This window comes from Sprattus sprattus (assembly GCF_963457725.1).
Source record: "Sprattus sprattus genome assembly, chromosome: 2".
NCBI classification, from domain to species: domain Eukaryota; kingdom Metazoa; phylum Chordata; class Actinopteri; order Clupeiformes; family Clupeidae; genus Sprattus; species Sprattus sprattus.
The window spans coordinates 58,877,427-58,897,693 of NC_137921.1; the positions used below are offsets into that span (position 1 = coordinate 58,877,427).

Here is a 20,267-nt window from a genome sequence, read left to right on the forward strand (position 1 = left end):
GGGTCGCTGTCAGAGCTGCTTAGATGGTGGTGCACTGCGGAGTGGGCTGAGAGAGACCAGCCCCCAGATGCAATCCGCTCGAATGTTTCGCCCTCTATTCCTCTAATTTCCTGTACTTGGAATAGTAGTTCCCAACTCCGCCCGGCAAGCGTCTGTATCTGCGACCCCAGAGATGCAGTCTGCGCTCAGAGCCCTGTGGCTGCCACGGCGGCCATACCTCAAAATGAGGTCTTCATTAGTGCTCGTCTGGCTGCCCGGTGACACATACTTTCATTTGCCAGCCAGCGAGAGACCACATTACTGAGAAAAATGCCTGGACTGGATGTCATGGTGTTTTGACTGAGTGTGATCGCAGTGAGAGGCGCTATTTGTTGTTTTTAATGATGATTTATGAGATGTTGTGGCACCTCTTGACAGTACTGTTAGGCTGAGCCGTATCCATTGCACACAAGCCACCTGCTGAAATGTCCCTGTTGTTGTCGCCTTCGCGCTCGGCCGTGCTCATAGTCGTGAACCCGTGCCGTTAGGCTGCTGTCCACCCTGCCCTCTTTGTAGCCCTGACTGTCTGTCAACACCGCTCCGCAGCCCAAACAGCCCCGCTTCGCCCTGGTCCTCAACCCCCACTCATTTTTTCCAGTCCGCGCTCTCAACCTCTCAGGTGCAAAAACAGTTGGAATTAGTCAACAGGCCCCTCGGGCTAATTGAGGTTGGAAAATATTGTATCAATCCCAGTGGGCTGGCGTCTGGAACAGCTGAGGGAAGAGGCAGAGGCTCTGATTCAAAGGGCCCAGAATAGAGCAGGGGTGAACAAGGAGGCGAGAGAGAAAGAATAAGTTCAGACGGAGAGGTTACCCTCGTGATAAATCTAGAAGAGATGAGAAATCTAGCTTTATTTTGGCACTGATGCGGTACTTTTCAGCACTTCCCCCCCCCCCCCCCCCCCCCCCCCCCCCAATCACGGTATTCTATGACAAATGCAGGTGTTAATTCTTCAAGTTATTGCCCTCCGTGCTTTGCCACAATAGGGCCCTTTGAAGTTTTGCTCTTTTTTTCCAAAATATTCAAACGATATTTATCTGATCTGATCGAGTGCAGCATCTGTCTGCCAAGGCAGATATTCAAATGATGAATCTTGCTCAAAACAGATGGATGGGCTGCGATAACCACGAGGGAGAGTAAGAGAGATGAATCACAGGAACAGGCAGAGGCACGTTACAGGTGTTTTCAAAAATAACACGGGGCGAGGGCTGAGACGAAAGAATAAAAACATTCCCTCCATCCAAGAAGACAAGTTATGCCACAGAGTCGTGACGACAACAGAGTGGAACGACGGTTTAAAGGTTACGAAACGAAACACACGACATATCCTGTTCCAGGTCACGGGTCGTGACCGAGTTGTCAGTGCAGGCAGAAGGAGTGCAGCAGCTGCTGTTGCTGGAACTCACATCAGATGATTACGAGCCGTCGTCAGGCAGAAGGCGAATCATAACACGTTACCCCGCTGTCCCCTCGGACTCGGCCCCGACCGGCTCCAGTCATGTTGGAAATACATATTGGGTGATTATGCTTGGCCAAGGTTGTTTTCTTTTTCATTTTTCATGTCCCAGCTCCTCATGAAATATTGCTGTCAGGCCTGCCAACTCATACGCCTTCCCTTTTTTTTTTTTATTATTATTCCCATTTCTTCTCAAAAACGTTTGACTATAAATGGACACACTGTTTAGGGTTTTTGGGTGTGTGTGGTTGAAGACTTCAAACGGTTGACTTGGGGCCAGGCAATGACAACGCGTTCAACCTAAGGAAATAAGGTCATGCGACAATCATACTCAGAGAAACGAGTCACTTGCATTAAAATATGCCTGCTTTTGCTGTGTGCCAGGCCCCTCTAACCCCTCCCTTACTTTCAGCTGTGTTTACAGGCAGTTGTGTCATGTTGACCAAGTTTCCTTTCCTTTCTGCATCTTGCTTTAGATGTTAGATGTTTGATGTTATTTTACTTCGCCGTGATTTCATAGGTGTGTTTAGCTTGGCTGAGGCCACATGGGAAGAAAACCTTCCTTTCCTGTTGAATATATTGTGGAAATTACTTAATACTGGCCGGACAAAGACAAGCCTGTCCGTCCAAGAGCAAATAGGATGTTGTTACAATTTTTAGTTGTAGTAGAGAGTAGGGTTGGATGATGTTAACGACTGGTAGTGCTAATTCACTCTTTTTCAAGGCAAACCCGTACTGTATCTGAAGAATTCATTTCAGGACAGTTCAAAGACACTGACGAGAAGAAATTTGAATCGAGTGACGAAGAACAGCCTGACTCGAGCAATGAAGTACTGGAACTTCTTGAAGCTCTATCACTTTTTAAGTGATTTTAAGCTGACCCTGCATGGGGGGGGGGGGGGGGGGGGGGGGGGGGCATTGCTGCTTTCTGTGGGACACAATAAAGTTAGAGAGAGCAGCAGGACTGGTCGTGATCCAGTGGCTCATTAGAACGTCTGTAAGCTCTCCTCCAAGACTCTCCCAATCTAAAAGTGCTTCACTGAGCACATTAGTGCCAAAAAGCGGGGAAAATCCCACAAATCCTGCCTTTTAATCCTTCCGAATAAGGACAGCAGCATTGGCTTTAGTGGGAAATGTTGAAAATCAATCCCTTGCCAGCTGTTCCTGGCAGTGAAGAAGGAAAAGGGTGAGGGGGGGAATAAAACAGGACATACACACCCTGGGAATGTTGGGGGTGGGGGGTGGGGGGGGGTGGGAAGTGTGGCACTAGTGCGCTAATTAGCCTTGTAACGACGTAGCTTGATATCATGAATAGTTGGGGGAAAAGTGTAGCAATTAGCCGCTAACAGCCCAGTCTGGCCCTGGCTCCTTTCTGCTTTAGCTGGGTTCATCATCAGGTTTATTGAGCCTGACTGGCTCCCTCAGGCTTTCTCTGTGTCGCTCTCTCTCTCTTTCTCTCTGAATGCATGGCTTATTCAAATTTGCTCTGTAAGAGTTCAAACTTGCATTGCCCCATCTACACAAAAATGTTGCATCTGAGAAAAGAATACGAATTTGCTAATGTGTATGTCCTAAAAAAGAAGCATGTAGCCTACACTGATACATGCTACTTTCGCATGCTACTTTCAGGCAAACGCCATATGTGTCCTGTAATTAGCGATGCAGAACCTTCCCTGGGCTGGTAAAAGTCAGTGAAGCAAACGAACCCTGTGTGCAGACTGCCTGTGTGTAGCAGGTCGAGTTGAATCCAACCATCTGAGGCCTGTGATTGGTGTGTTGGGGTGGACTTCTCTGTGGACGCCTTATGAAAACAGCTTCAGAGTGCGTATGAGCTGAGCCAAGCTCAAACACTTGGACAAAATGAGCCGGTATCATATTTTGCGCAGTGACAAGTCTTCAGGATGGTTGTTATTGGTGTTATAACAACCTTTTTGTGAAAGACTTGAAATAGGTATTAATTAGATCAGCTGGGATTAGGAACCCTGCAGCAAATATTACTCATGCAACCCCATATGCTGAGCATCCTCTGCCAAAGGAAATATTCTCACCAGGACTTGACATTTTCCTTGTGCAGGGCAGACGCTCATAGTTCGTCTCACTCTAACAAGGGAGACAATATTTTTGCAGTAGTTCTTTTCTAAAAAATATGCCAGTGACAATGAGGGGGTATGCAGGGAAGCAGATTTAGCAAGTGTGGTTTGCGAGATGACATGACCTGTCTACGTCTGGGGAGACACAGGGTGTCCTTCCCACAATGCACTACAGCAGGCAAAAAGGGGTCCTTTTCCCATCAGCTGTGAAATGGGGTTGAAAAATGAAGTGTATTAGGGATGTAGTGCTTATTAGGGGTCTTAGGTGTTAACTATCACCACCACAACCCCAATGTTGACTCAATATGGCTGACTGCCTACCTACTAGGTAACGAGAGGATACTTCTATTTTGCCAGGTTCTTTTGAAATCAGATGATTTAAGTAATATGTTTCAAGGTGGCATTCAGCACAGGTGTTTGTTGGAGGCCGAAGTTGAGTGATTCTACTGACTGCAACTTCAGTCAATCAATGATACTGATACAAATACACTAATGAAGTAATAAGGATCTATCTATCATGAGTAATTGCAGAGCGTATCTTTTAGTACCTCCAAGGAAGTCCAATGAAAGTTAGAGGACACAGTAAAAAGGGTTTGGGTATTTTGCTATAAATCTTCTGTAAGGTCAAGGACGAGACAATAAATGCAATGCTGGTTGTGAGTGAGGAGTGACACATAACCTTCACCAAACACATTCCTAGAGTACCATTACATACTCGTGTGTGTGTGTGTGTGTGTGTGTGTGTGTGTGTGTGTGTGTGTGTGTGTGTGTGTGTGTGTGTGTGTGTGTGTGTGCGTGAGATAATGTTTGTGTGTGTTCTTGAGTGTGTAAACTTAAAAACATGTTCCTCCACCTCTGCGGATGGTTGATGACGGCCAGGCCTGAACCCTGGAACAGCCGAGGCCAATTTATGGTTGTCCCTCTCCGTCGTGGCAAACCCTCTCCGAGGGCAAGTGCGTGACCACGGAGCAACAAAGTTGTAGAAGTATATTTGGGCCTTCAGGGAGGAAAGCAATATTGTGAATGCATGGCAGCATTTTCACAGAGGAGTAGACCTCCCTATTGTTCTGCCTGTTCTTGCATAACATTTTATTGTGTTAATAAAAGCGTATCAGATAGATAGGATAATTCCATCCGAGTGCTTTTGAGTGTCAATCTGACGGTGAGTCATGGAGGAGGTGGTTGCTGAAGCAGCCAACCGTTGCCAGGCATCCCCAGAGAGACACTCCTATTTATTTATTTAAAGACAAAAAAATAGCCATTTTATATTCACAGGCTTGCGCTGAAGCTTTGATGGTGACAGTTCCGGCAGCTCCATTGGCAGCCTGGATGACGGGAGGGGGACGGGGCTGGGGTGGTGGCCGGCTGCCCAGGGCTAAGGTGTCTGACACCCCCCCCCCTCCATGCTCCTGGCGGTGGGTTGTGTTGGGGTCAAGGCCTTTGGCCAGTGGAGCAAGTGACAGGCCTGACAGGCCGCCTGATTTCCCTCTTGTGCTGCCTGTCACCTCCCTGTCTGCCCGTCTCATTTTAATAATGTAAATACAAAGGGGCCAAGGCCGGGGCAGGGAGGCTACTTCGTGTCATATTCAGCCACTGGAACCCTGTGTCTGAGCTGCCCCACTGGGCACCAAAGCCCTTCCACCAGACCCCATCACCGCCACCCCCATCCCTGTCTCTACCACCGCCTCCACCCTCCCCTCCATGCCAGTGCCGCCCTTGTTTGCTGGCTCTTGGAAGTCTCGAATGCAAAGGAAATTGAGGAAATTAAAGTGATTTAATCAAACGCTGTGCAAGAATGTGTAATAATTTGTATGGTAAATACAAGCTGTGTGTTTCGGCACAAGTGTGCGATTCGAGTTGACAGATCCCGTTCAGCCTCAGATGTGGCCCTGTTTGAGCTACCACTGTTTTTCCGACGATCAAACTGAAGAAGGTAAGGGTATGGTAAACAAGTCCTTGTTATTTTTCGTTAACCCCCCCCCCCCCCCCCCTCCCCTCGGTTCTGTTTTAAGTCAGCACTGCGCCTGGACACCAAAACCAGCTGCAGATGCCGCCGCCGCCCGCATGCAACTTAATGGCACCCAGGAGTGACCTCACGCTTTAATTCCCCCAGCCTTTTGATAGCAAAGTGCAGGAAACTGCAGAAGCCGTGAGTGCTCTGGCGAATCTGCTTGTAACTATCTGTGCCGGGCCTTTGATAGCTCTCTTTTTCGCTCGTTACGGATGTTATGCATGATTTGGAGGCCCTCTGCGCTCTTGTTCCCGCACTCCTTGATTAAAAGAAAAGGCTTCTTCCTGGGTTGGGTTTCGGGCCCTTCACTGCCTCACAGGCTCCGGCTAGACGACTAGACCGCCGCTTCGTTAACCCTTTTCACCTCTCCGCCCCTCTGGGAGGGAGGGGCGGGGGTAGGGGGGTACCTCTCCAGGCCTGGAAGTTTCCTGGAGGCCGTCGGGTGATTGTGGCCCTAATTTTCCATGCGAGTGCTCGTTAATGCACGTTTTGGCTGTAAACATCAGGCTCCTCTCCAAAGCGTGTAACACAATATCAATCAACCCCATTGATGTTGCGTTACACACTTTGGAGAGGAGCCTGATGTTTACAGCCAAAACGTGCATTGAGACTAAATGCTGAGGAGCCCACCCATGGTAAAAATCTGACTTCAGGTACCTGATTACCCTGAGAAGGATCCTGGTCTTGTTGTGTTATTTTCCCTGTAACCATTGCTTGTGGGGGGGGGGGGTGAGTGGACTTTGCCATGATGAGTCCAACTTAATTCTCTCTTGTGATAAGATGGATGGCTGTCACCATGTGAAGTGTATGTAAGTGTGTAAGTGTAAAGCGCAGATCCAGTGCTTTTCCAGTATCTGCTCTCTACGTGTCAGGCAACATGCATTACATTTGAGGGAAATTGGTCACCCTTTAAACAGAGGCCTATTGATAGTGGGACTATAAAGGAAGTCTCCTTTATCTTCAAGTGATGATTAATTAGTTAATGAAACACTACCAAACACTTCCTCTTCTGCTGAGCGGTCTAAGGAAGATGTATGAGTGTGGGTGAGGGAACTCTATATGTGCCCCAAACACTAGAAATGCATTCTGTCATGACCACACTGGCACACAAGAACAAACCTCTAAAATACGGCACACATTGACAGACAGGTTGCTACACGGTCCTGTCTGTATTCTGTCTCATCATCAGGTTTGGTCTCCCACCCCAACCCCCAGTGTTGACGGTGACTAGGAGAAACCAAGGCCACACAGGCGGGTCATTACCCAGACCAAAACCCGGTCTGTGAGCCGCTCGTGAGCCGAGCATTATTCATGAATGAGAGAGCCGTCTGTGTCGAAGGGGGGGGGGCGGTTGAATGGGGCTAGGGGGTTTGGGGGGTGCGGTGGTTAGAGCGAGCGGGCAGTCTGTCGGAGTGGGGGTGATGGAGGGGGCGCCCTGCCGGGGCCGAAAGTTTTTGTCCCCAGCTGACCCCGTGCTCTCCAGCGTGGCCCCTGCGCTCCTCACCTGGTCTGTCACTGCACCGCAGCGTAATGGGATACCTGTCATTTGCTTTAATGGCCTTTGAAGGACCGGGCTAATCCCCTGAGCACTTATTCAGCGTCGCATAAAAGGGGGGGGGGGCAGGGAGCGGTGGGGTGGGGGGTGGGGGCAGGGGACTAGAATGCCGGGGCCTTGAAACTGTACCAGCTCGGGATTGTGTGTGCGAGAGAATGTGGAGGCCGCGCGGAGCCGGGGCAGAGCGGAGCAGGGCGATGCGAGTGTGAGAATCGGCTTTCACCTGCGCAGCCAACCATTTACAGTCGCCGAGTCGCTTACCCTCCCGCACCTCCGCCCGCCCACCCACCTCCCACCAGCCTTGGAGTACCATTCAGAAAACGGGAGGCAAATGGAGGCGCATTTTCTCATCATTGTTTCCAACTTTGGAACAGCGGCCCCCTGTAAAGGAGCTGCCATGGTAGCAGGGTCCATTTGCACCTTAAAGCAGAGGGGGAGAGAATGGGTCACATACAACGATATGGTAAAGCGCTAGACAGAGACTAGAGACAGACTGCAGGACGTAGGGAGGGACAGGTGTTTTGTATTAAGGGCGGAGAATGTTTATGAGATTGGATGGCGAACACTGCGCCCGAGCTCTTAAAGTTTAGTGAGTATGACAATGTCAGAAAGTTGTTTCTCTAGGAGAGGATAGGTAAATCACTCAACCATATGTTCTCTATATAAATGGCAACTGGGAGTTTTGAAAATAGAACATTTTCCATTTCCAGTGCCTTTGTCAAACATGTTTCAAACAGTGCTAAGCTAGCGCTTTGATGCAAAGGTGGACCCACCCCGCTGTCCCCACCCCACATACACACAGGACATACACACACACACACACACACACACACACACAAACACACACACACACACACACACACATCTGTCATCGCTGAAACCACCAGATTTCCACACACATAGGTGTGTCATTGCAATCACAGCCACATTTTATGGTTGTTGTTTGAAAGAGGAGAAGACTTTGCACGTGCATATCCTGCACATCTAAAATATAACTGGATGATAATGTAGAACTGAGTTCTGCACTTGTCCTACTCTTGAAGAGAACAAAATGATGATGAATTATGTAAAAGCATTTAATCGAGCCAAACTAACTCCAGAGTCACCTTCAACCTGGGATGCTATTCACAGACAGTGCTACTTACAGTAGTGAAGTACCTCCACCTGGACTCTAGTTTCTGCAGGGCAGGTGTCTGACCGATGGACATTGTGCACAAAACTAAACCTGACATTCCTTGCACTTTCACATGAATAGTGTGGTATGTTAGTTTTTTCTTTTATTATTTATATGTATGACCTGTGAACAAGTAGGCGCTTTTTGCAATAAACATAATTGAGTGGCATTTTTTCTTGGCCTCTTTTGCTGGCATGTGACTTTTTTGTATTGTATTTTGTTATAATTTCACATCACGTGTACATGCCAAAATGTTTTTTTTACAAATTACTTTTTCTAAGTTGCTTTAGTCAACCAAACAAGATTTCTCCCTAGGGTAACTTTGCTGTAGTTCCACTTCTTCCAGTATAAAGTATTTGGTAGCTTGCAAAGCTAAGCTTTCACAGTAGCTTCCCCAACACTGGCTATCGGACCATCACTGTTCTTACCACCCTAGGGGTCGCTGGAATGTGGGAACAAAGGGAGAAATCAGGGCAGCAATGAATTAGCCCGACTAGGTCCTTTTCTTCCCATTCTCTTGGCTACCATCCGTCTTGTTGTTCGTCGGGCTGGGCCACTCACTAGAGAAATCGTCCCAGCACACACACACACACACACACACACAAACACACTCACACACACAAACACACGCACACACACAAACACACGCACACACACACACACACACACAAACAAACACACACACACACACACACACACACACAAACACACACACACACACACACGCGCGCGCGCGCACGCACACACACGCACTCACATACACACAGACAAAAACACTTCCTGTGTCCTACTTATTTATGATGAAGCACATATAGGCCATTGTTAGTGGTGACACTGGCACCTGTATTCTATGAGGTGTCGTGAGAGTTAGCCTCCTCTGGAATGCCCCTTTGATGCTTGTGGTCGTTCGGAGTATATCAGGTTCAGCTAACAGTAATCGCCTTTACTAAGTGGTTAGAATGACGCCACTACTAAAAATAACAGCACTTCCTGAGAGTAATGTGTATTTTCATTCAGTCATGTCCATTGATGATGAATGGGACAGTCACAACAAAAAAAGGACAACAAAAAAATCTCAATCCAAAACCCATTGCGCACCTCATTTTAAATAGGAAGCATTTATTTGTTTTGGAGACGGACGAAGTCAGAGGTAAATCATTTTTAAATACAAAATACATGAGGTACGTGTGTGTGTTTGTGTATACCTATGAGAGCGAGAAAGAGAGAAAGAGAGAGAGAGAGAGAGAGAGAGAGGGAGATGGAGAGAGAGGAAGAGGAAGAGAGAGAAAAAGGAGATGGGAAAATGCTCCTCACCAGACGTGTCTCTGAGCTCTTTGGGTCAGATGAATAAATCATCCATGCCTTCTGAAGCTTAATAGGTATGATGCATGTCGGGAGACAAGCCATTGCCTTGAGCCCCACAGCTGTGGCAGGGGCTAACCTCTTTCTCTGGAACACTGTCCTAGGCAGTCACAGGCCTGTTAAACACACCGTAAACTCTGGGCCAAACTCAACCAGCACCAGAGACCCTCATAAACAAGCCAGCCCATCAACGCCACATGGTTAGCATGACAACACAGAGCGGCTTTCACACTAAAAATAGAAGCACTTCAAATTTTTCAGGATAGGTGGAGAAATAGTCTGTGACGTGACGCATTGGGAGATGTGTTGTGTGACGGGAGATGGTGGGAGATGTGTTGTGTGACGTGACGCGGTGGGAGATGTGTTGTGTGATGGGACATGGTGGTAGATGTGTTGAGCCCTTTATTACACCTGGATGGGGGTGTAGCTGTAAAAGTCATGGTCTGTCCCAGACGTGAAATGCAGACGTCGAACAGAGGGTTGGGTTTCATTGCACTGTTCTGCAAAAAGTTCTAATCTCAGAGGTGATATCACATCCTCTGCACGACATTTGAAGAATTGTTAATACTGTAAATTCCCCTCTATTGGAGCTATTTGGCTCTGGCGTCATACAAAGATCTAATTGTTAAAAGCTATTGGACACCTGTCTGTGAGGGTAAGACTGTTAAGTAACAGGCTGTGGATATTGATATATTATTGGAATCATTAGAAACAGCATACCAGTTATTATTGTAAAATAAAATGGCTTATTTTATTGTGCCCTCCCCTTTTTTTGAACGGTTGGAACACCTGAACTTGTCCCATTGGCCGTGAACCTGTTCTGATCTCCAAGCAGTGACCTCGGCAGTAGTATTGTGTTGATTTTTGGTTTGAACAGATAACAAAGCTACCGCTGCAGGCTACTCTGAGGCAGAATTCTGCTTTGAACATTCGTGTGGACGGCATTGCTTTCAGCGCTGTTGATTAAGCGCGCGTGTGTGTGTGTGTGTGTGTGTGTGTGTGTGTGCTCTGTAGCAGAGTAACAAATGAAACGTGTTTTTACAAATTAAACATGTAGTAAATTGAAAAAAAAATAGAAATGCCTCTGGACTCAACAATGACCCCAACAATACTATGCATTTTACACACTTTGATTTGGTTGTTTATGTGTTCAGACCCCTTTAAAATGTCAACAAATGCATAAAAACCCTTCAAATAAAGTATTTACATGCAAAGAGAACGTATAAACAATTCTGAATTATTATCAGATAAATGCCATCACTTAGTTCTAAAAGCGTTTTTTTTTTTTCATGTTTGTACATAAAACACATTCACATTTATGATATTACGTTGCAAGGTGTGAGGTGGATGTGCACAATTCTTTATTTCTGTACTTACGTGTTTTATGCTTTTTTGGAATAACATACCGCTGAAGCTATACAAAATTACTGAATTTAGAAAAGATCTACCAACCAATGTCCCAGCTTGGGGTCAGAACTCATCACTGAAACGATTTTTTGATTAGACTGAGACACAATAGAAACTAAAGTTAACTAACTCGAGCTTAAGCTCTCTCTCCTTCCATCTAATCTTCCCATTTCGCCCTCAAGCTTCTCACAAAAGAGGGGGTCCTGAGAGGTCTAAAAGCCCTACATTTTTTTTATAAGAAAGCAATTAGAAAGGGCCAAGAGGGGGGCCATTGTCTGGTTCTCTCTTTTTTAACCTTTGAAGGGCTTGGTGTTCTGATGAGGCGGCCATCACAAAGTCACTGCAGCCATCAATTTGTTAATTATATTAACATGGGAGGTCAGCATGAGAGTGGAGTGGTACTTCAGATATTAAGTACACAGATTTGATCTTGTTTTAACGTGTTTGTATCATTTGTATCACTTTGAATTTAGTTTTTCATAAAAAATTATATTTGAAAAGTAATATTAAATTTCAATAACTGTATAAAGTAAACTGTAGAACTGGTGTAGAACAGAGCCCAAAAAAGAAAAAATGGAAAAAAGAAAATTGCCCATAAATACACTGAACATGTGCGTGACCATTCGTTTGAACATTATTCGCTTGAGTTGTGGCGATGTGTAACCCAGGAAACAGGCCACACAAAGCAACCTGAAACAGTTGTTCCCAAACCAGTATCAAGGTGTTCAAAGTGGTCATGACTGATGTTGCTATTGTCTCCTACCTCACCACACAGATGTACACACACACACACACACACACACACACACACACACACACACACACACACATACACAGGCCTATGCTCTACTCTAGAGTGCTTCGTGGAGGTCAGACCAGATCAAAGGTGCTGGTCACAGCCATTAGGCCCAGCAGCGAAGAACCAACATGAAAAGGTTGTGTTTTGAAAAGGAGGGAAAGAAGGGAAAAAAAAAAAAAACAACAGGGCCCTCTCCATTTAAAAGCAAAGCAAACTGTGAAATAATTGAAAAGGTATGTCAATCAAGAGCAGCCGCCCTGCAGGAACCCTCGGATTCCCAGGCTCTCTCTCGGCGGAGCAGCGAGCCGTGGAGGACTACTGGAGGGGGCAACCCAAGAAATTAAAGAGCGAGAGAGAGAGAGAGAGAGAATGAGAAAGAGAATGAGAAAAAGACTGGGGGGAAAGAGCTGGAGAAATCTTTGCTTCGCTCTTTCACTCTGCTCTCCCCTTTCCCCTTCTTTTAATTGTGGTGGGAGGGACCTTTTTTTTTTGGAGGTGGAGGGGGGTGGGAGGTTGAGGTTGTGGGGTTGTACTGGGGGCGGGGGGGTTGGGGGCTGGGGGAGGGCAACAAAAAGCCTAGTCATTAAGAAGACCTTGTCTCCATCCACCTCTCAGGTGTGGAACAAAGACTTATTGGGAACAGAGGGGCGGTTTGAAGGCAACATCATTTTATGACCCCCCACCCCCCCACCCCCCCCATGACCCCCACCTTCTTCCTCTCCCCTCCCCTTCCCTCCCCTCTCCTTACTACTAGCACCTAGCAGCCTTACTCTTTACTCTCTCTCTCTCTTTTCCCCTCCTCCTTTAACCATAATTTTGACAAAGAGAACCCCATGAGAGTTCTCCTTTCTCCTACCTTCCTTTTGGCTTTTTTTTTCAAGGTCAAAAAAGGCTGAATGATCAGACGATGGGCTCACTTCCAAAAAAGGGGAGAAGAAAGAAAAAGAGAAAGAGTCTAAAGACGAGGCAAAGGGTTTGTTCGATGCTTTTTCAAAAAAAAAAAATCCCATAGAAGGTGGAAAAATGGTTAGTCCACACTTGACTAAGTTCGTATAGAACAGGATTTGCTTGTAATAGCAGTGCAGGCTTATTGACAGCTTTGGCCAAAACATGTCAAAGGTTAAAAGATTTTGCCCGGGGTGAAGGAGAGGAAAACTCACCCAGTTCAGCATCTGTCTCAAACCTGAAAGGACACAAAAGCCTTTGAATTATTGTATCATTGGCCTATGATATTTCACCGCAGTTGCTATTTCATTAGTTTCATTTTACAGTTCACCAAATGACAAATTATTTACAGATGAGCAATATTAAAATACATATTCCAATAATTATTTTATTTATTGCAAAAAATAATTTAGGAGAATCATGCCGTGTGCAAGTGCAAACATCCAGGCTATGCACGTGTGAAGTCCAGAGCGAGCTACCAGGAGCCATTAAGTGGTGTGACCTGAGGATTTTAGCATGTAAGGTCAGATAGTTATACTTAATACCTTGAATACCACAGTCATCTGTGAGCTTTCAACACAATGGAGAGAACTTTCAAAGGGGGACTAAGATTAATATGAGCCTAACCCGCTTTTGTTGGGGTTTCCTCAAGCATCACAGGTCTGAGCCATTCCTCCAAACAAGGCCAAATCCCCACCTCATCCATCCCCTTAGATCTTTTTTTTCCTCTCTGGGAAGCCATGTTGTCATGTATAGATGTTTCATTAAAAGGAGTCGAACCCATTAGTCCATTGTAGTGGCTGTTTTATGTTACACAGAAGAATTGGGCATATACCCTACAACATGCTCAGTTTTCAGCAAACCAAAGTGATACCCTAGGAGTTTTTTTTTCTTCTCACCTCTTTTCAAGAGCCCTTTCTCTAGTGCATCACTGAATGCTTTCATCGTCACTTGGCTGTGTAGGACCCTAAAAGGGTCCCCTTTTTAACCACTTGACACTGGGTAGCTAAGTTCACCCTGATGACTAATGCATAATAATGGCCATCATTTGCATCAAAGATTGCAGGGAGAATTCTTTAACTTTTGAGTTTTTTTTTCCACAGATGCCAGCCAGCTTGATTTTTCAAACAGAGCCACCTCCTTTGCTGCTGGCACTAGCCCATTCTGTGACATGTACCGTCACACATGGCTGCTCTGTATTTCCCCTCACCCCGGTGCTGCCGGCGATCGTTAGCAGAGGCACCAGTGGCACTTTCAGGCACCATCAGTTTTCATTTGACGCAACAGCTCCCAATAAACGCCACATGCGCCTCAATCAGGAGCAGGACTTGGCCTAATTGCTTACAAGCCGCTTGCACGCTCCCCCCCCCCCCCCCCCCCCCCCCCCAAAGTGACAAGGTGCAGGTACATGGGTGTAGCTGTAACTATGGCTGGGTCTGCAGCTGTAGCGTACCTGAGCTTTGTGCCTGTGCAGCTGTGGCTGCTGCTGTTTGATCGGGGGGGTCTCCATACACTCTGGCGTGCGTGTCAGAGAAGAAAGAGGCACAGGGAGCACGGTGTTTATTTACCTTCTGTCTCTTTTCTCTTTCTTCCTCTCCCTCTCTCTCCCTCTCTCTCTCTCTCTCTGTCTCTAAAAAAGGATGACCTCACCTGACAAGCATGAGAGGAAAGACTGTTTGCTTCTGTGTTGTGTGCCTGGAGAGTGAAAGAGGCAGCTGCACACTGCGGGTCTGTGGATGGCATTAGCTTGTGATGAGGGCAGTCTCCAGATTAGCCAGATCACTCTGTGGTGCCCACGTCTCTGTGTTACAAGCACCAACCACACCCTACTAACGAGCTGCCGTTCTTTTGAAATATAATCTGTTGTATTGACTTGAAATATATCCACTTGTGGAGCTTGTGGATCAAGTGCCTTGAGACAATCGCATTGGCGCTATATGAATAAAACTGAATTGAATTGAATTGGATCTCCCAACACCGAGTAAAGGTGATGGTGTTCTCAAGCTTCCAGTGGCCTTGCCATCCGCTGGCATTTCTTATACGTATTTATGAACTGTGGCCACTGTGCCAAGCAAATGTTGTTTTTAGATTTTCCTCAGGTTCTTTTTTAAAAACAGTCCGGTCTCAAGTAAACATAGCTGAGCTGGTCATGCAGTGAGGCTTGCACCTGCTCTGCCCCTGGTGAGAGCGTTTATTTTTCATCTCCGAACGAGTCTATCCGGAGACCCGGCTCGAGAGTGGAAACTCAACCGCCACCGGCTCGGGCTCTCTGGGGCCGCACCGCGGGGGTCCGGCGAGGGTTGGGCTACGGGCCCGGGCTAGCTGGGTCTTGTGTTTGTGGCTTCTGGTTCATTTCCCTGCTGGCGCTGGGTCAACATCTCATTCAGCACCTCCATGTGTTAGTGTATCCACAGTCCCTGTCCAAAGCCAATAGCCCATTTGTTAGCACTGCTCCCAGTTTCTGGTTATTTAGAAGGGTACCTGAGAGAGAGAGAGGGGGGAGGGGGGGAGAGGAGAGAGGGGGGGGGGGGGGGAGGGGGGGAGAGGAGAGAGAGAGAGAGAGAGAGAGAGAGAGAGAGAGAGAGAGAGAGAGGAGAGGAGAGAAACAGGGACCATCTGAGAGAGAGAGTGTATGCGAGACAGAAAGAGAGAGAGAGAGTACTCTTCCATATTTTCTTGCTTTAAAGGTGACTTCTGTTAGTGTGTGGAGGGACATGCCTTGAGATCAGATAGTGCCTTACATCAGTCTGTCTTTGAAGGCGAGACTCTAAAAATCAAGTCAAGCACAAGTTATCTAAGAGGGCTTCTCATCTAGCAATTACCTCCCTATTCAAACCCTTAAGGGTGGAGGACACAAGGTCATCTTGAAAAACAGTTTTGTCTGTCATCTTGACAATATGTCTGGTTCCCCGCGTGTAGCCTAAAGCCAGATCAAGGCCAAACTTAAGAGAGGTTTTCCCCAATCACTGCCCGCAGGACACCCTTATTCCTCTGCGCCGGCACCTCTTTCAAGGGGCTGAACTGAGCATAAGTGCACTGTGGTGGCTATCAACCTGCTCTATCTCTGACAGCGTATGAGATGGAGGTTCATCTGGGCAGACTGTCGGGTGTGGAATGATTCCTTTCTGGTAGCCAGCCTCTGCTCCGCAGACTGGAACTTTCTGCGGGCTCTCCTCTCCTCCTCTTTTGCATAATGCATTTTCCTTTCTAGACGGCAGCACTGGTGTGGTGCATGGATGGATGCACTCCAACTAAAAAACACAAGGGCAGCACCGAGGGGCATTTGCATCACAAAGCATGGGGCAACTCACACGAGGGAGAGACAATGATATGGTGGCTACAGGATTCATAGTTGAAGTGTTGGGTTTTTGGGTTTTAACATCATAAAACCATCCTCCCGTTACATTGACTGGACGATGATTGACTCCTTTCTTTAGAGAGCAAAGACAGTCCTTTGCCATGACCCAGTTGTTTGTTTCTGGGATTCATTCTTCATCGTGTATGTTACCTCAGGGAATTTGCTAAACACTGTTGTGCGTACCCCTTTCTTTCTTGTCTTGGGGGAAAAAAAAACTACATTCCCAGGGTGTACGGATGCCTGGTTTCCTAATCGGTAATGATAGAGCAGCTTTTGATGGGGAAACTCCAGCTCGTCCACCACTCTAACAGAGATTTCTGTTCTCTCTTTTTTTTTTCCAGGCCTGATGGAAATCCGATCTGTCAGTGTGGGAGTTGTCGCCATCAAATCTGTCAGCACCGGGCTGTACTTAGCCATGTCCAAAAAGGGCACCCTCTTTGGATCGGTAGGTACATTTTGAGACATTATAATAAGAAATATACATATGTTTTAAATGTCGTTGAATCAGATGCAGAATCAGTCCCCTGTCTGCATCAGTTCTTTAACTGTTGTTCCGGGTATTTATTCTGGAACAGATCTGGTCCTGACTTGAGGTGTATTAACCGCACCTGTGCTAGACCAGGGTCAGATTTGTTGGCAAGTCAAGCTTTTATCAGTGCTAACGGTTGTTTTTGAATGTATTTTAGGTAGTTAGCTCAGATGTGGAAGACTGTCCTTACTGCTTGTTTATAGTATAGTAGTAGTAAAGCTCACAATATGAAATGGGTCCATCAACACTTAAGCACTTGTTACAGTTTAGCATGCCACCTATCAGCAGCAGCCACTTCACCCTACGAGCAACACTGTAGACATTTAGCAGCTTTGCGTCATCTCATATTGGCAGCATGTTTACTGCACTGTGAGTGGGTGACAGGACAGCATCGTTTTCCATACCAGAGAGCAGATAAGACGGGTCCTTAGCATCCTCTTCTGAATAACACCTTGATGAGAATGCATCTGAGGGGCCCCCATAAGCTGATCTTATCTTAGAGAGTGTTGTGTGATGGCGCACTGATAGTCACCTGTGGTGGAAGATAAAATACTGCATATTGTAGCTACTTCATCTCTGTTTAATTCATCCGTTTTCACTGATAAGAAGAGTGAACCACCCATGGAAAAAGCTGATTGAAAATTTGTTAGGCAGCTTTGCAGTCTTCAAGTATAAACATTAAACAAATTCTATATTTACCTGACTGAACCATGGTAACGGTGATTGTATGAAAAAAGCAGTAACTGAAGTGGATAACGCAGCAGAAGCACAGATAGTAGCTGTCTCTGGTCTTGTTGTGGCCCAGATCAGGCTCACATGCGGCTCAGTGTCAGCGTGCTATCAGGGAGGTCATCAGGGCCTTTTATGGGAGTGCTTGTCATTCCTCCATGTGAACACACTTGGAATGGGATCCCATGCTGGGGGTCACATCCGGAGCACTCGTATCTCTGAGCCCATCTTTGACCTTTCACCTGTCTCGTTTAGGCAGGTCAGGACAGATTGTCCCAGAAGGCCATGCACTGACTGCCCCTGTCTGCCCTCTGTGTCTTTCTTTCTTTCTTTCTTTCTTTCTTTCTTTCTTTTCTTTCAGACGCGGTACAACCCCAGCTGCAAATTTAAGGAGCGGATAGAGGAGAACGGCTACAACACGTACGCCTCTCTGCGCTGGCGGCACGGCGGCCGCCAAATGTTCGTGTCGCTCAACGGCCGCGGGAAGCCTCGCCGGGGACACAAAGCCCGCAGGCGGCACCCCTCCACCCATTTCCTACCCATGATGCCCACGTAGCTGCCCCCCCCCCCCCCATACTGCCTGAAAAAGTGTCTCCCCTGACCCTTGCATATAAGTGGTGTCATCATCGTTGCTGTCGATACTCTCATTATTATATATTTGTTATGTTATTATGACGTTGCTATGACTTTACTAAGACGTTACTATTGTAACCCCTCTCCCATATATGTACATTTGTTGGAACTTTGTGTTTGTTTGATTTTTTACCATATTATGCCTATTGTGGTCACAGTGGAGTTACCTTTAAGTTATTCTCCTTCTGCCCTTCTGTGTGCCTAAGGTCTTAAAGAAAGGCTGCTGGACAACATGTGTAAAATACCATTAACTTGTAAATGTCATGATGTTCCTCCCCAATACTCTTCAGACCAGACTGTCTGTATCAATCCAACATGATCCCAAATGTATATGTGCTGGACCATATGACTGGATGTTCGAGTAGGATTCTCTGATGTGTCTTACCATCGGATTTGAGAGGGTGACTTCAACTGCATTTGTGGATAATGGGCTCACACTCTCCATATGGGAGAAAGTTGCTGGACATACATACAATGCATACTGTATCATCTGCTTCACAAGAAAGACACTCTGACTGAAACACTGCACTGGTGTGTGTGTGTGTGTGTGTGTTTGAGTGTGTGTGTGTGGGGTGTGTGTGTGTGTGTGTGTGTGTGTGTGGGGGGGGGCGTGTGTGTGTGTCAAACAGAGAAATCCCTGTTAAGTGCAGAGTCATGCAATGAGATTCCTCTTCGATCTGATAACTGCTTTGGGAGTTCCTCTCGCGTTTTATGCTTGGAATGAGATCCCCCTTTTTGTACGCCTTTCAGAGAGCAGAGATAAGTTGTGTTTACCGTTGGTCCAAGTGTCTGCCCCTCCACAAGGTGAACATAAAACAAGTTGGGCTCAGGACTAGTCTGGACAGGTTCGTGTCGTCTCAGTTCACTCCTCTGGGCTTCAGTCCTGGTGGGCACTCAACACAGACTGCAGCTCCGTGGATGTCTGGAAACCATCCCCCTTAAAATGGTTCTACACTGAAACCCCTCTGTATCTCATGGGACCTTGTTTGGTATCTGAAGCGCAAAAGACAATTGACCCTTTCATACTGTTTCATATATTGACTGTTCTTCTCACACCCTTCTCACACCACACTAACATTTCTCCACCGATCTGTTGCAAATAGAATATTTAATATATTTAAATATCTGGAAGCCTGTGTTGAAAGTGAGGCTCCATTTATTCTCTCCCTTCATGTTTTGCCGAGTTCACGTCAGTTTAGCCCAGGCTCTTGGTTGAACATCATGTTTTGCTTGCCTACTACAATTTACGTAATCAAAGACACGATCATGGGAACTGTTTAATGAACATATTTCTTTACTGCAGAGGAGCAATTGTGTGTCTTGTTCAGCCAGGTGAAACTGAATACCAATAAACAACTAAAATGATCAAACATACCCAAGAACTGTGACATCAAATGAAATCTCTGTCATAATCTGTGTTGATGATGATGATGATGATGATGGTGGTGGTGGTGATGGTTCTTTAAAGTAATGATTCTCTTTAAAAGAAAAAAAAAAACACTTGTGAAAATCATTATTCATTCATCAAGTTCATTCATCTGATATTGAATTGATGTTTGAAATCCACACATACCATGCCTCATTCTCCTGTACACTGTTGTCGGTACTCTCAGCACTGAACGTAACAGTATGTTATGTTCAGCAGGTCTCTAATGTGGATGACCATAGAGGCACGTGGCCTCCCACTCTCACACGTGACAGTTAGAGGAACACAGTCTGGTTTGATTGGAAACATACGGAGGCCCAGGGACATCCTGCTGCTTGATGGACCTGTAGTAGGCCTACCTGTAGATGGGATCACCCCACACAAAGTTGACAGATGAATTCAAGATGCAAATTTGATGAAAAGAGGAAAATACACAGTATATTACAGTATTTCATCAAGCATGACCTAGCCACACTTTCAGTACTTTGTTGAGCATGATTTCAGGTCAGACTCCTGACAGTTAAACTGGCTAAACACTGAATTACTGAATTGATATGAATGATCTTAATGGCATGTGAAATTCAGAATGGCAATGGCCACCAAAGGTCCCAAAATGTCCAAAAATATGAAGCCCCCAAATGAATCTATTTTCTGCCTGTTCCTTTGTGTGGTGTGCCTTATCATCAACAACTCCGAATTTCTCTCTCTCTCTCTCTCTCTCTCTCTCTCTCTCTCTCTCTCTCTCTCTCTCTCT

The 20,267-nt window shown here is 46.3% G+C and overlaps 1 protein-coding gene across 1 annotated transcript in view; it reads left to right on the forward strand.

Annotated features, from left to right (window-relative positions):
- fgf22 (fibroblast growth factor 22) overlaps positions 1-18,010 on the forward strand; it is a gene marked incomplete at both ends in the record, with an annotated part of 19,721 nt that extends 1,711 nt beyond the window's left edge. Inside the window, 2 exons of the mRNA XM_080860274.1 lie at positions 16,538-16,641; positions 17,816-18,010. Of these exons, the coding sequence (XP_080716400.1) occupies positions 16,538-16,641; positions 17,816-18,010 (299 nt within the window). The remainder of the gene's footprint in view (positions 1-16,537; positions 16,642-17,815) is intronic.
- Between the last annotated feature and the right edge of the window lie 2,257 nt (positions 18,011-20,267).